The sequence below is a fragment of the Polypterus senegalus genome, chromosome 2 (genome assembly GCF_016835505.1).
Source record: "Polypterus senegalus isolate Bchr_013 chromosome 2, ASM1683550v1, whole genome shotgun sequence".
NCBI lineage: Eukaryota > Metazoa > Chordata > Cladistia > Polypteriformes > Polypteridae > Polypterus > Polypterus senegalus.
Genome location: NC_053155.1, coordinates 148,677,794 through 148,691,924, shown reverse-complemented (window position 1 = coordinate 148,691,924; position 14,131 = coordinate 148,677,794). Strand labels below are relative to the sequence as shown.

The window sequence follows — 14,131 nt, the reverse complement described above, 5'->3', positions numbered from 1 at the left end:
CAAACCAGAGTTTCCAAAAGTTAATCCACACTAACAAAGTTAAAGCACAAATTCCAAGCAATGAACAATCATGCATGAAATGAAAACACAGAATGCTGGATTCATATTCAGGAGGTTGCAGCTCTGTCCACTGCATTACCATGTAGCCCTAGTGAATGAACTTTTCTTGTATAAACCCAAAATGTCAGATTTTGACTTCTCTTTGCCCACATATAAGCATTAAGTAAACAATCATGGGAGCCTCAGGCTAAATCTGTGCTGTGGCAAATGTAAAGTTTGTTTAGAAAGGACAACTGTCACATATTCATCATGTGCAAATATAAAAAATGTAAGATGACCATTAGCCATTGAGCTTCTTACTTTATTATCATTATTTAAGTGCACCATTAAATCTTTTAAGTGAACATTACTTCAGTGCCATTACATTTTTCAGATAATATCTTAAATATATGCTCATTTTTTTAGTTAGTGCTATTATTATCAGTGGACCAGTTCTTACATACTCTGTTCATTGACAATAGGGTTTTCTTTTATTGCAGTGTGTGCTAGAGATTAAAGCACAAATGTAATTTTCTCAAGTTTAAATTATTATCAAGAGTGGAATTCAGCAATTCATTTTAATTCTTACAACAGCTATAAAAAGTCATTTGCGTCATTTTGTCTGTGAATTCTTAAAAATGGCTCATCTGGGTAAATCTGTATCTGTGATTAAATGTAACTTGATTGTTAAAAGTGTGCATTTCACTTTGAGTTGAATGAACTGAATAAGCTGTGACTTAGCACCCCCTGCAGTTAGCCAGCAGCAGCTTCTGCTCGGGACACCACAGCTATAATTCTCTAATACAGCTGGCTTTCTGCTCCCTTTTTAAAGCAATTAGAGGCCTTTTTTTCTTTGATTGTTTAGTAATTTAATCTGTTCAAGACCATTTTTAATGAAATACATTGCTAATATTTAATTCCTGACTGGGTGTAATGCACATTCACAAAATAATTAAAAAAAGAAAATCTACGGGGAAAATAGGACCCGGGACAAAAGATAAATGAATAGACTTGATTAGCTGTTTAAGGAAAATGACTTTCTCTGCAACCAAGAAATATACAATTGAAATAATTTCGGAAATAAATGCAAAATTACTCATTTTCCTGATTGACAAATTAGCCTTAGCCTTTTTCACTTGTGGTATTTTATAGTTTTTTTTTTTTTTAATTTAAGTGAGCTCTTCATTGTACTGGAACATGGTTTATCCTAGAAAAACAGCTAAAGTACAGCATGCATAATTGTAGCTAAGAATGGACATTGATATTGCTATACTGAGTTTTAAGGTAAACCCAATCTCCAGTGCTTAAAATAAATATTTAATAAAATGTATCAATTACAAATATTCTGACTATTTCATAAAGTAAATAGTTCAATTAGATTTTAAACTAAAGGACTTCATACTGTGTCAAATACATTTAAAAATGTACCTCATAGAATGATTTTTAAATAATTCTTTTCCAATGTAATATTGTGTTTGATTTTACTTTAGTTCATTTTGAGGTGTGTTATTGATGAAAAATAAGATGCTTGATTTAATTTATTTTTCTAATTTTACAATAGCATTTTAAAAAATAATAATTGAGATGTCTTTGCCTGCAGCTGGCAAAAAAGCGCTCTGGAGCAGCAGGTCATCCTTTTCTGCTGCCGAAGAGTCTTTCTGCCCCATTGGCCTTTCCCCTTGAGATCAGCAAGTCCACCCAAGCAAGCGTGCAGGTAACTATTTACTTATGATGGAAATCACTAAGAATCGTGCCTTTTTATTGGGTATATTTAAATGCTTACTCCAAAGGATTTATGAAGCTAGGATTTTATTTCAGTCATACAATGTTATTCAAAGATATGCTTGTGTGAATATTCTCCAATATATTGAAACCTCTGGAGATACTCTGTGATGAAACAAAGAAGGCTATTATTATTTAGGCTGGTGCACCAAATTACTTTTCTTGTCTTAGTTAAACTTTGATAAGTGTTCTTTTGAAATGTGTTACTCTGAATACAACTCCTATCCTCCTTATTATATAGTGCCTCACACTGCCTAGGATGAGGTGAGTGCTCTAAATTTACTCTAAAAAAAGGGACTTACCATTTCACACAGATAAAAATCATCTTCTCTGAAGAGGAAAGTTATATGGTTACCTAAGGTGTGTCTCTTTGGATCGAGGCTGCACCCATTTTAACAAACCCTGTTACTTCTGGGGAAATAGATGAGAAAACACACACACATTATCAAGGGCTATCTAGGGCAATAGCTAAGCAAACTTTCCCTAAAGCATTGTCTTACATTTTCAAGAACACCCAGCACTTCAAATAACCCCAAGGCTGATGTCAACTGCTGAACTTGCAAACAGTTGTTAATGTCAGCACTTCTACATTTGATTTGATCATCTCTAATTGACACCAAAATAAAGATCAGTCTCTGTAATACCATCATTCTATCAATTGTAATTTATGAAGATGAAACCCAGAAGGACACAGCACAAGTTTCGCAGAAACAGTTTAGTGGAGCCTACAAAAATCTATGAGGGCACTTCCCAAATTACTCACTTAACAACTGAATTGCCAAAGAGCAGATTTAACCAAGAAACAGCCTGAACCAATTGCAGGATTTCATGATGCCTCTTGGACCAGAGAAATTCTAAAACTGTAATGAGATGCATACCATCAGGAGATAAGAGACGGTGCATGACATTCAAAGAAAACTTGAAAATATTGGTATAAAATAGAAACCATGAAGGTTGAGAAAAAGGTTTATAAAACACTTGCTGCCCAGCATGCCCAGTAGCCCAGATGGAACTACAGTAGGCCTAAGGATAAGTGAACCAGCATCTCACACCCTCAGGTATGTGGGGGTTAGTGTGACTAGCGATACTAACACATTACTGAGATCTGCAAAGGCATGGTCTCCCATTGAGGATTGTTTCTTGAATTGCACGTACATTGTTTGATAAAGCTGGTTCAAGAAACAGAAGAAGAGCTAGTCCAGACCACTTCCATACTATTTAAAATGCCAGTGTCATTTTTTTTTTTTAATAAAGCTAATGTACGATGTAAAACTTAGAATATCTCTCTGTTGCTAACAGCATCAAAATATACCCCCCCTAAGCTCCAATAAGGTTGTCAACAGAGCTATTCACTGGGCTGGAAGTATTTTCATGACCTGGCAACCCTGCCCATGGGTAGAAACATCCACAAAATACATTTTCAGGGGAAAATGGTCAGGTGATTGTATTGAAGCATCGGTGCTGAGTGCCACAATGGATGGATGCTCTTCTCTTTACATGGTTCTTTGAGGTGGCTCGCTGTCCTTAAAAGGACTACCTAGTTGGAAAAGCCACTGGTAATGTAATGCCAGCTCACTCTTCGATGACTCATTGCTGGCTGATGTAACTTGTCTGTGCCGTTACATAATTATTCCTTCTTCTGGCTGAAATAGTCTGTCTCAGTATTTCAAAAATAGCTAAATTTGTGTTGATGAGCTACAGCACCAAGCTAAGTAGCAGAATCTCGAGAGTAGTAGGGTAAACATGTTTGAAGCAATGTGAGTTAAGTAGTCTGATTTCTTTTTAAAGTAACGAGTAACCTAATGCATATCTCACCTGTAAACATACCTGTGTTATTATTATTCCAGCAGCACTGGGTGTAAGGCAAGAATTATGTGTAAATGGGCCCTGTGCTCAGTCACACAGCCAGGTAGAAAAGAATTTACAGAATGCAATTTGACTAAACATATTAAAAAATACAAGAAAATTATTGCAGGTGTCATGCTTATTTTCTGATTCTCTGTGGCTGCTGATGTTTAACTCTTTTTTATGCAGTTTCTGGAACACTTTGACAAACGTTTAAAGTTTACTTGCACATGTAAATGTGGATTATTAAGGAGCTAGGAGCTGAACTCTGTTATCTGTGTGCATGTAAATGCACTGAATGTGGAGTTGTATTTTCCTCGAAAGGTTTGCAACACTATATAACGAGTCAGCATTAACAGAAACAGTCTGCAGCTCATTCTGTTGTTAATTTAACATGCTCTGCTTGCTGTTGCAGCGACTCTAAACAATCAGTTTGCTAGTGCATGAGCAGGTGTACTTTTAAACAGGCTGTTATAATAATAATAACAATAATATTACATTTTATTTATATAACACCTTTCCCATGCTATGTTATTAAATGCCTGTGGGTTAGAAGAAGTCAGTAGTAGTAGTAGAAGTTTTAATCACGAAATATACCTTTTTTTCTTCATTGTGTCCCTAATTTTTTTTTCCTCTGTGACCCAGTATTCCTTCATGGGATGGTGACATAATTAAAGAGGTGAAGAAGTAGCTGCAAGTGCAGGAGTCAGAATGGTACAAATATGAGATTGTTGCTCTTGTTTTTCGCTGGCTGAGGGATTTGAAGTTATAGAAAAATGAGGAGTGCAGCATATACATCTAGTTTTCCAAGCTAATCTATTAAAAAATCTTAGAAATTTAACAGGAAATGTTTTACAAGCTTTTCTGGGTAGCTCTGTATACTGTAGGCACAGAGTCAAGCAATTAACACTATTTAAACATCTTCATTTCTTTTTGTGTTATTTTTTTAACCAAAGCTTGTCTGAACTACAGGATACAGAGGTTTGATTTCTCTGCTTTTTCTTCATTTCCTTTAGGTGCTAAGGTCAGTTGGTCAGTGGTCAGTTGGCACAAAAACACATGAGGAATCGATACACCTAGCATATATCTCAGCTATTAAGAAGAGCAAGTATTTTATTTACATAGAGGTGAGCCAGCCATGAAAATGTCTATGATACTTTACAGATGGAAATGTTGAAAAGGCATATTGAGTGTGTGCAAAAAGATTACCTTTTAAAATGTGAATTTCCATTTCTTTTGTTCTGAATAATGCATTTTATGTATCTGTGTTCAGTATGATCATATTTGTTTATTTTATGTTGTGTGACTAACACAGTATTTAAATGATCAGTAACTTAAAATGTCTGTAATTACAGAATCAGTTTTTCATCAGTTGTGCAGATAAAACAATTCATAATGGCATTGGAGATGTACTCGTTGAAAGGATCCTGCAAGCATACAGGTGCAAAATTTCTGAAAATATTGAAGTGCATTGTGGTCCTATAAAGATCACCTAACAATCTACTTCTATCTACAGTACATATCGGTATTATACAGTATTTATTATACATCCAACTTTAATACATCAATATACACTCACCTAAAGGATTATTAGGAACGCCATACTAATACGGTGTTTGACCCCCTTTCGCCTTCAGAACTGCCTTAATTCTACGTGGCATTGATTCAACAAGGTGCTGAAAGCATTCTTTAGAAATGTTGGCCCATATTGATAGGATAGCATCTTGCAGTTGATGGAGATTTGTGGAATGCACATCCAGGGCACGAAGCTCCCGTTCCACCACATCCCAAAGATGCTCTATTGGGTTGAAATCTGGTGACTGTGGGGGCCATTTTAGTACAGTGAACTCATTGTCATGTTCAAGAAACCAATTTGAAATGATTCGAGCTTTGTGACATGGTGCATTATCCTGCTGGAAGTAGCCATCAGAGGATGGGTACATGGTGGTCATGAAGGGATGGACATGGTCAGAAACAATGCTCAGGTAGCCCGTGGCATTTAAACAATGCCCAATTGGCACTAAGTGGCCTAAAGTGTGCCAAGAAAACATACCCCCACACCATTACACAACCACCACCAACCTGCACAGTGGTAACAAGGCATGATGGATCCATGTTCTCATTCTGTTTATGCCAAATTCTGACTCTACCATTTGAATGTCTCAACTAGAAATCGAGACTCATCAGACCAGGCAACATTTTTCCAGTCTTAAACTGTCCAATTTTGGTGAGCTTGTGCAAATTGTAGCCTCTTTTTCCTATTTGTAGTGGAGATGAGTGGTACCCGGTGGGGTCTTCTGCTGTTGTAGCCCATGTTGTAGTGTGTTGTGGCTTCACAACTGCTTTGCTGCATACCTCTATTGTAACAAGTGGTTATTTCAGTCAAAGTTGCTCTTCTATCAGCTTGAATCAGTCGGCCCATTCTCCTCTGACCTCTAGCATCAACAAGACATTTTCGCCCACAGGACTGCCGCATACTGGATGTTTTTCCCTTTTCACACCATTCCTTGTAAACCCTAGAAATGGTTGTGCGTGAAAATCCCAGTAGCTGAGCAGATTGTGAAATACACAGACTGGCCCATCTGGCACCAACAACCATGCCACGCTCAAAATTGCTTAAATCACCTTTCTTTCCCATTCTGACATTCAGTTTGGAGTTCAGGAGATTGTCTTGACCAGGACCACACCCCTAGATGCATTGAAGCAACTGCCATGTGATTGGATGATTAGATAATTGCATTAATGAGAAATTGAACAGGTGTTCCTAATAATCCTTTAGGTGAGTGTAACTAGGGGGCTCCGCTCCCTGCTCGCTTCGCTCGCCCACCCCAGTGTTTGGTTTACCCAATATACAATTTAAAGAGATTGTTATTTTCATGGGAATTGTTACATATGCATTATTTTCATTTTTACTTTAAAAACTTTTGTAAAAACAATACTTGTCCTTTATTTCCGGCCCTGGGTGTGGTTAAATCTCTTTCTCGCAGGACGTATAACGCTACTCGCGTTGTGAAGTGGAGGCAGCTGTTGTCAAACTGCCCGTCCATTATTTTAAAGCCTGTACAGCCGCTGTCCTTTTTGCCACTTCGTGTCTCTGCTGCTCGTGTTATGAAGAGGGGTGTTTAGGGTGGCTGAATGCACACAAGGAGAAGTGGTCGGATCATCTGCTGCGAGCTGCGTGTTTTGCTTGTCGCTAGTCATTGTTTTAAGAGCTGGGAGCAAGTTAAAGTGTCTCTCGTGGGACTTCAAATTGTCTTCTGAGAAGATCACATCTCGTCTCCCTACTCTGCTTCCCCAAGATTTTTTTTTTATAATAGAGAGATATACACGGTAAAACTGTGTTCAAATTTCCATTTTAATATTGATTTGGATAATTTATGAAGACATTTACCCATTCATTATTTTTGTGGATCTGCTTTTTATGACTGTGTCAAGGTGAGGAGTAGGGCCCGGAATGAACTGTGTACTGGGGGCTGCTCTCACAAATAGTGTACATTCCACCACACTGGCCAGTTCAGGTTTGCCAAAAACCCACATTAATGTCTTTACGCTGTGAGAGGAAATCTCAGTTCCCAAAGAAATGAGAGAACCTGCAGACTTTACACAGAAGACACTCCAGTGAAGAGAACACTACCTGCTCTGCTTCCATGCTACCAATTTTAGTAAGCCTCAAATTTAAATATTCACTATAATATCTCAACACTTTATGTTGCAAACAAAGATATCATGATATTTAAAAAATTAACATCACCATCCTCATTACCTGAGTTATAACCTCCTATATGAGCTTTAACATACTTAGAAAAAGTGACTTAGATAATAATATTTTATGTAGCTAGCATTCTATAAATGTAAAACAAAGAGACAAAATATTCAAATTTACACAATCTTTATTTGCAGGATATAGAAGATGTATATTCAAATGTATTTTCCATTACTGTGAACATAAGGATAAAAATGTTTTTAGAAGTGGAAGCCCAGAAAAAAAAGTAATAAAACTATTAAAAGACAATGAGTTTCATTAACTGTGAATATGTTTACAGAGAAAAGAAGAGGTTCCGTGTTTATGTCGTGTTGCCACTATTGCCTGGTTTTGAGGGAGATATCTCGACAGGTGGAGGACAAGCTATCAAGGCTGTAATGCATTTTAATTACAGGTACTGTAATTATAATATGCTTATAAAAACAAATAAACACACATTTTCTATGAATACTCCTACATATCATGTTCTCTAATAGCATTTTACATTGATACCCAACAATTTAAAGAGCTATTGAAAATATCTTTCACAACCTGATGGAATTTTACAAGGCCAAATTACGTGACTATGTCTTCATTTTACATTCACTGTGATAATTAAGATTATTTTAATTAATTAATACTAGCTATGCTGCCCATCTAACATGGGATGAAATCTAAGCAATCAACATAGACCTCAGCATTAACACTTTCGATGCACCATGCAATACATTTGTCTCTGTTATATCCTTTTGGGGATTTGGAATTCGTAAAAGCAGTGTTGTTAATGTTTATGAAGTGTCATCTATTGAAATGACAAATGCAAACATTTTCCTACTGATAATGTTTGTGTTGTACCATCTGTTAGAATGACCAAGACGTAACAACTGGACGGACACACAGATAGACATGCAGACACTTAACCTTTTATTTAAGGTAAATTCTTCAAAACAATTTATCTATTTCCTAGTGCATTCCAGTATGTTAGGATTGATTAAAGGATTAATTAATATCCTTTCTTTAAGAAAATGGACACAATTATTATTATTACTATTATTATTTGTTTATTAATAATAAATGGGTAAAAATAATTAATCCTTCAGAGACCAAAAGTACAGAGAGAACATAACGTTGCCTAACAATCAGTTTTGCTGCAGGGTTATATGTATTATGAAATAATGGAAGGAATTCAACAGAATTGAATCTGGATGGCATTGCTAACCAAGGAAAAGAAAATCCTGAACAAATCCTCACTTTGCTCTGCACACCAATTACCATTAATTAGTTCAAGCAAAGTGGAAATGTGCTGGTTTAAATTCAGAAATCAGTTATGGTTCCTACACAGAAGATAGTTGAAGGCTGAGATCGTACTATCAATTGCACCTCAACAACATACTGTAGTCTTGTAGAACTACACTCTCAAAAGTAGGCACTGTTTAATGTATTGCATACACTCGGCATTAGGATGTTAAGAGTCTACTCTAATGACAGTATGTTGTATCCTTTGGACCACTGTGCCTGAAATATAAACTTTTTTTTAATTCTTTTACTACAAAGAAGTCAGTGTATTCTCAATAAGAAACGTGGACATCTTTGACACTTTTCCCTCAAAAATCTACAACAGACATACTTTCTAGCCGTGAAAGACATCAGTAATATATCCAGACCATGTTAGTGTTTACAGAAGAACTCATCTCAAGGCAATCTGAAAAAAGATTGGGAATAAGAACTATTGATTACATTTTCAGATAATGGATGGAAGTTGGCACTAGATAAAATAAACTCAGACTGTGTGAAAGGAAATGATCAAAGTTGACTCAGAACTACAGAGCACACTCATCTGTCTCACCTCAGACTAAAATGTATTGGGTCCAGAGAGAGATCATGAAGCACACACACTTCTGAGGGGTATATGTGGGAATGTCTTCTATTTAGACTCTTAATTTTTGATCATTTATTAGCCCATCTTGGACTCCCTAATTCTCTAACAGCTCAACGTGAAATAATACCCAGTGGGGCGTTGCTGCCTAGTGAATTATGTATGGTGATAGCTTACACTGCATTGGGTTGGAAGAATCCTGACCCACCTTATCATAACACAATTGATATCAGAAAAAAAATAATTTTGCAAGGAACAATTTTAGAAAAGTATACAATCTAACTGGAATTTATTGTTGTTTTAGTTATTATTTGAATATCCTGAATAATTCCAAATCATTTGGATATTTCAGTACCATTGAGTGATTATTTCATATGAAATATTTTTATTTCTTTGCTTCCCAGAAGGACATGGGAAGAGCTCACTGATCTGAACAAAATCGAGTACTGCTTGTCTTATTGTTCACTTAGTAATGTATGCAATTCAGTGTAACTTTGAAATGATTATATTATTTAGAAAATAAATATGTGGATATTTCTATAACTATTTCTCGCTGATTAAACATTAATAAGGTCTTTCTTAATTTTTAAAAAAGAAAAATTTGTACATAGCTGCAAAAAGAATACACAAATAAATAGTTCACTCTGTGTTGTAGAAAATTACTATTATGAGCAATTAAGTAGAATCATACTTTTAATTTTTCTGGCTTGCTTTATGAAATGTATTAGAAAACATAAAAAGCTGTTAACATTTTGAAGCAATGACAGCAGTGATAGCTTGCTGGATTGCTACAAACTGCAAACCTCAAAACTTCTTTTGTTATTTTAAATTAGTTAAGAATTCAAAGGAATTCAAATTGGATTGTTTGTTTTTTGATGCATCTGTTAAAAAGTAAAGAAATGAGAACTAGAACTAGAAGAGGTGCTTGTCTGAGCCATCAAAAAGCTTTAGCTGAGCTGTAGTTCTCTGACACACTTATAAATGCCTTTCTTTGTCTCAAATTTTAGCACTGTCATTTCAACCTTTCCTCTTTAATAATAATCATTTCTGTCAGCATATCTTTTGCCATTTTTGTGTTTATTTTGGGAGTTTTGTTTGCTTCCTTTCCTTGTGTTTTTGTCACTTGTGGTGTTGTGCAACTAGAAGACTCTGACATGTCAATGTGTGGTCATTGTTTTTGTTAAAATGAGGGCATGAACACTTGACAATTCAAGAATACTTGATGGTTATAAGACTATGGCTGTGCCACTACATCCTTAGACATTTGATTTACTGAGGGATCTTCAAAGCTGTGTCTGCCTAATTTCAGTTCTGACTGCTGTACCAAACAAAATCATCACTACATTGACGTTACCCATGACATATACCTAAAATGTTATATAATTTAATAGCTTATCCATCAAAGAACAAGAGATATTTACTTTTTTTTTGTTCTTTATTTCTTGTATTAGGAATGTTTTAGTTTTCGCATACCCCTTGGGGTCAGAGAGTAGGGTTAGCCATTGTACAGCGCCCCTGGAACAAGGGCTGCTTAAGGGTCTTACTTAAAGGCCCAGCAGAGTAGGATCTCTTTTGGCAGTAACAGGGATTTGAACTGGTAACCTTCCAGATACAAGTGTAGATCTTTTTCATAAAAGCAAAAATAATGTTCCCACACCTAAACAGTGACGTTTTTTGTGAAAATTCTAGTGGGGCCACAAGGACTGTGGAGAGAGAGAAAGAAAGAAAGAAAGAAAGAGAGCGAGAAGGGGCAGATCCATCCTGAGAAGTCATGCAAGAGGTCTGTGTGTGTGAGACATAGAGATTATGAACCATTTAAAGAGCAGAACATACAAGGCCTATATTGGAGCAGAGGAGAGACGTTACCTTTCACGACGTGTTAGGCAAACAGCACCAGTGATGATAAAATTGCTATAAAAAATCACAAGAAGATCTATCAACATATTATTTTGTCAAACAGTACAACAACCAAAGAACAGTATTAAAATATCTCAGTGTCAATATCACCTATTCTACACAAAAAGCAGAATTTCAAATTTATTTAAAAATGTTCAATTTTTGTTTGAAGGGAAAGGGCTAAATCATATTGTACATAAAAAAAATCACCTCCCCTCCATCCCACCCAGCAGGCACAGTCTTGGAGCACTTTTAGTCACTGAGTCATTCTTCTGGGGGTCTTTTGTGCTCATGGCTATCAGGCAATTGAGTGATTCCTGATGTATTCTTTAAATTCATTTAGAAATATCATTTATTTTTTTATTTATTGACTAGGGTTTTCGCCCCCTGCTCACTTTGCTCACCAACCCCCCCAGCCTGCGCTTATGTGCCAGCCACTTTGTGTCTCTGCCGCTCACGTTGTGAAGAGGGGTGCTAAACACACACCAAGGAGACGCGGTCGCTGGGAAACAAATACAGTGTTTTTTTCCTCCCGTTTGCTCGATCAGCTACTGGTTTACTGCTGTACCGTGTAATCTGTATTTCGTGCGCCGCTTCAAACATTTAAAAGCCTGTACAGCAGCTTTCCTACTCTTTGTCTTTTATTTTTTGCCCTGGCTGTGGTTAAATCCTTTGGCACAAAGTTTCGTCTCGCAGGACGTGAGTTCTTGGTATTTTTTCATTTATAATTTAAAATTGGAATAAGAATCTGAAAATCTAACAATATCACATTAAAGGTCAATATATTCTGAAAAGAATTATACCAAACATATATATGCAGGTTTTAAAATAAGCCCAATTTAAAGTGTGAAAAAAAAGTGACATAAAAAATTGCATAAAATTGTTGCACAAATCGTTGCACTTTTAGGTTTAGGATTTTATATATAGAGAGTAGATTGATTGATTGGCTCTATTATTTGTCCTGTGAGTCTTTATCTCTGTTCTTTCTGTTTCTGCTGCTGTGTTCATGTGAATTTGCCTTTGGGATTAATAAAGTTTATCTAATCTAATCAAATCTGCATGACTCATGATAAACATAAAAATGATGCCAAGTTCACACAACTTTTAAATTGTGTCACAAAACATCACTTAAAGAGGTCTATTATTCAGGCCAAGAGGCAGAACTTAAAGTTTCAGGCTACATGTTTGCACACCTGAGCAAACGTCTGCTGGAAATACTGTGTGGTACAAGGGCCTGCCTAAACCACAAGGAAAAAAAGCCAGTGGCATCAGGCATAAAGAGAATTTCACATACTCAAAATAAATAAATGCTGTTCTAAATAAGAAGTTGCACTGAACAAATAATGAAAAATCGGAAAAATTTGAACATGAGGACTGAGCTTGCTGTAAAAAATTTTAACAGTACCTTATATTATTGAGAAGAGTTTATGATTTATTTTTTTTACAGAACATTCTTATACTAGGAGACTGGGGAGCAGTATGCCACTTGCCATTATTGCAGAGATTCCACTGACCCTACAAGTAATGCATTTATTCAAATGCATTTTCATTGACTAAGCTCCCATTAATAAAATAATAAGTGTGCTATCTATCAGTCATTTCTTAAGCTTTAATGTATACAGCTTTGCAATGCACTGCACAGAAATCTGAAGAGGACAACTGAAAAGTTGCAATTTTAATACTTTTTCTGTTGTTGGTTCCTACTGAATAAGAAAGGTGTGGGTTTATCTGTCTCATTTACTCAAAAACTATTATCCTTGACATTGTTTTCTTTTTTAAGGAAAGGAAAGAATAATAGGTTTTAAGTGCAAGAAAGAAATTAAACATGGTCTCTACACATCAGCCGCTTACTCTGTAATTTCAACTTTCAAAAAATGTGAATTATTACCTGCTGTCCATGGAGGTCAGGTAGTCTTTTCCATTCTGTTGCTGAGCAGAGCTATCATAGATCAAACTGTAATGAAGCTGAAATATTTGCAGATACCTCAACTGCTTCAGAAATAAACACTCATTTTTATATATCCTCAGGTCAATGTGCAGAGGAGAAAATTCAATCATCGAGAGGCTCAAAAGAGTGAGTAAGTAAACCTTAATCTTGTCCTCAGAAGTTTGTTTCTGTTTTGTGTAAACATAAATATTATTTATTTAAATATGGTTTCCTGAAAGACAAGTAGCAAGAGTGGCAGTAGAAAAAGTGGAGTTTAAACATATTGTAACACGCAATGAGAATTTTTCAGTAAGTCTCAGATGTCTCTTTGCTCTTTCTATTTTTCTAATTCTGCAGCAAAGCTCTAATGCCTTTTGCTCCTGCTGTAAGACCATAGGAGACATCCCTTTATATATATATATATATATATATATATATATATATATATATATATATATATATATATATATATATATATATATTGTGAACTTAGCCGGACACAGACAGGTGGACATGTTGTCTTAAAACCACCACACGTTTATTTTACAGTTTTACAATTAATATAATGGTCACAAAGACCCAGTCCAGTGGTCACTCAGACCTAGTCACGTGCACAAACCCCAAACCAATCACAGTCCTGGCCACAATGCCTTGTCTTCGGGCTGCCTCCACAGCTCCTCTTGCCTCGTCCTCCTTCCACCCGACTCTAGCCTCGAATGTATGAAGGACGGCCCCTTTTATAGAGTGCCTGGATGAGCAGCAGGTGTTCCCGGCATTCCTCCGTTGGCCACGCCCCAGCGTGGCGGAAGTGCCGGCTGTCCTCCTGACAGCCCTCCGGGTAACACCAAAGGTCTTCCCCCCAGCACTTCCTGGTGTGGTGGAAGTGCTGGGGCAACAAGTCTCCAAGGTGACCACGGGCCCCTACAGGGAAGGGCTTCCATGCCCTTGACCCGTGGCCCCCAAAGCAACCCGGAAGGCAAACCCCACGTGATCCAGGCAGGGCTCTGACCCTCTTCTGGTCCCT

The 14,131-nt window shown here is 36.5% G+C and overlaps 1 protein-coding gene and 1 long non-coding RNA gene across 4 annotated transcripts in view; one reads left to right on the top strand and one right to left on the bottom strand.

Moving 5' to 3' along the window:
- LOC120523463 overlaps positions 1-13,201 on the bottom strand; it is a 42,714-nt gene extending 29,513 nt beyond the window's left edge. Inside the window, exons 1-2 of the long non-coding RNA XR_005632633.1 lie at positions 13,069-13,201; positions 11,151-11,195 (exon numbers count right to left, since the gene is read on the bottom strand). This is a non-coding gene — a long non-coding RNA (uncharacterized LOC120523463). The remainder of the gene's footprint in view (positions 1-11,150; positions 11,196-13,068) is intronic.
- si:ch211-168k14.2 (phospholipase D1) overlaps positions 1-14,131 on the top strand; it is a 213,282-nt gene that overhangs the window by 186,369 nt on the left and 12,782 nt on the right. For 2 of the 3 annotated variants that reach the window (XM_039744794.1, XM_039744793.1), the window contains 5 exons: positions 1,640-1,753; positions 4,683-4,793; positions 5,022-5,107; positions 7,710-7,823; positions 13,209-13,258. In XM_039744794.1, coding sequence (XP_039600728.1) covers positions 1,640-1,753; positions 4,683-4,793; positions 5,022-5,107; positions 7,710-7,823; positions 13,209-13,258 — 475 coding nt within the window. The remainder of the gene's footprint in view (positions 1-1,639; positions 1,754-4,682; positions 4,794-5,021; positions 5,108-7,709; positions 7,824-13,208; positions 13,259-14,131) is intronic. The other variant, XM_039744795.1, reaches the window with a different exon arrangement.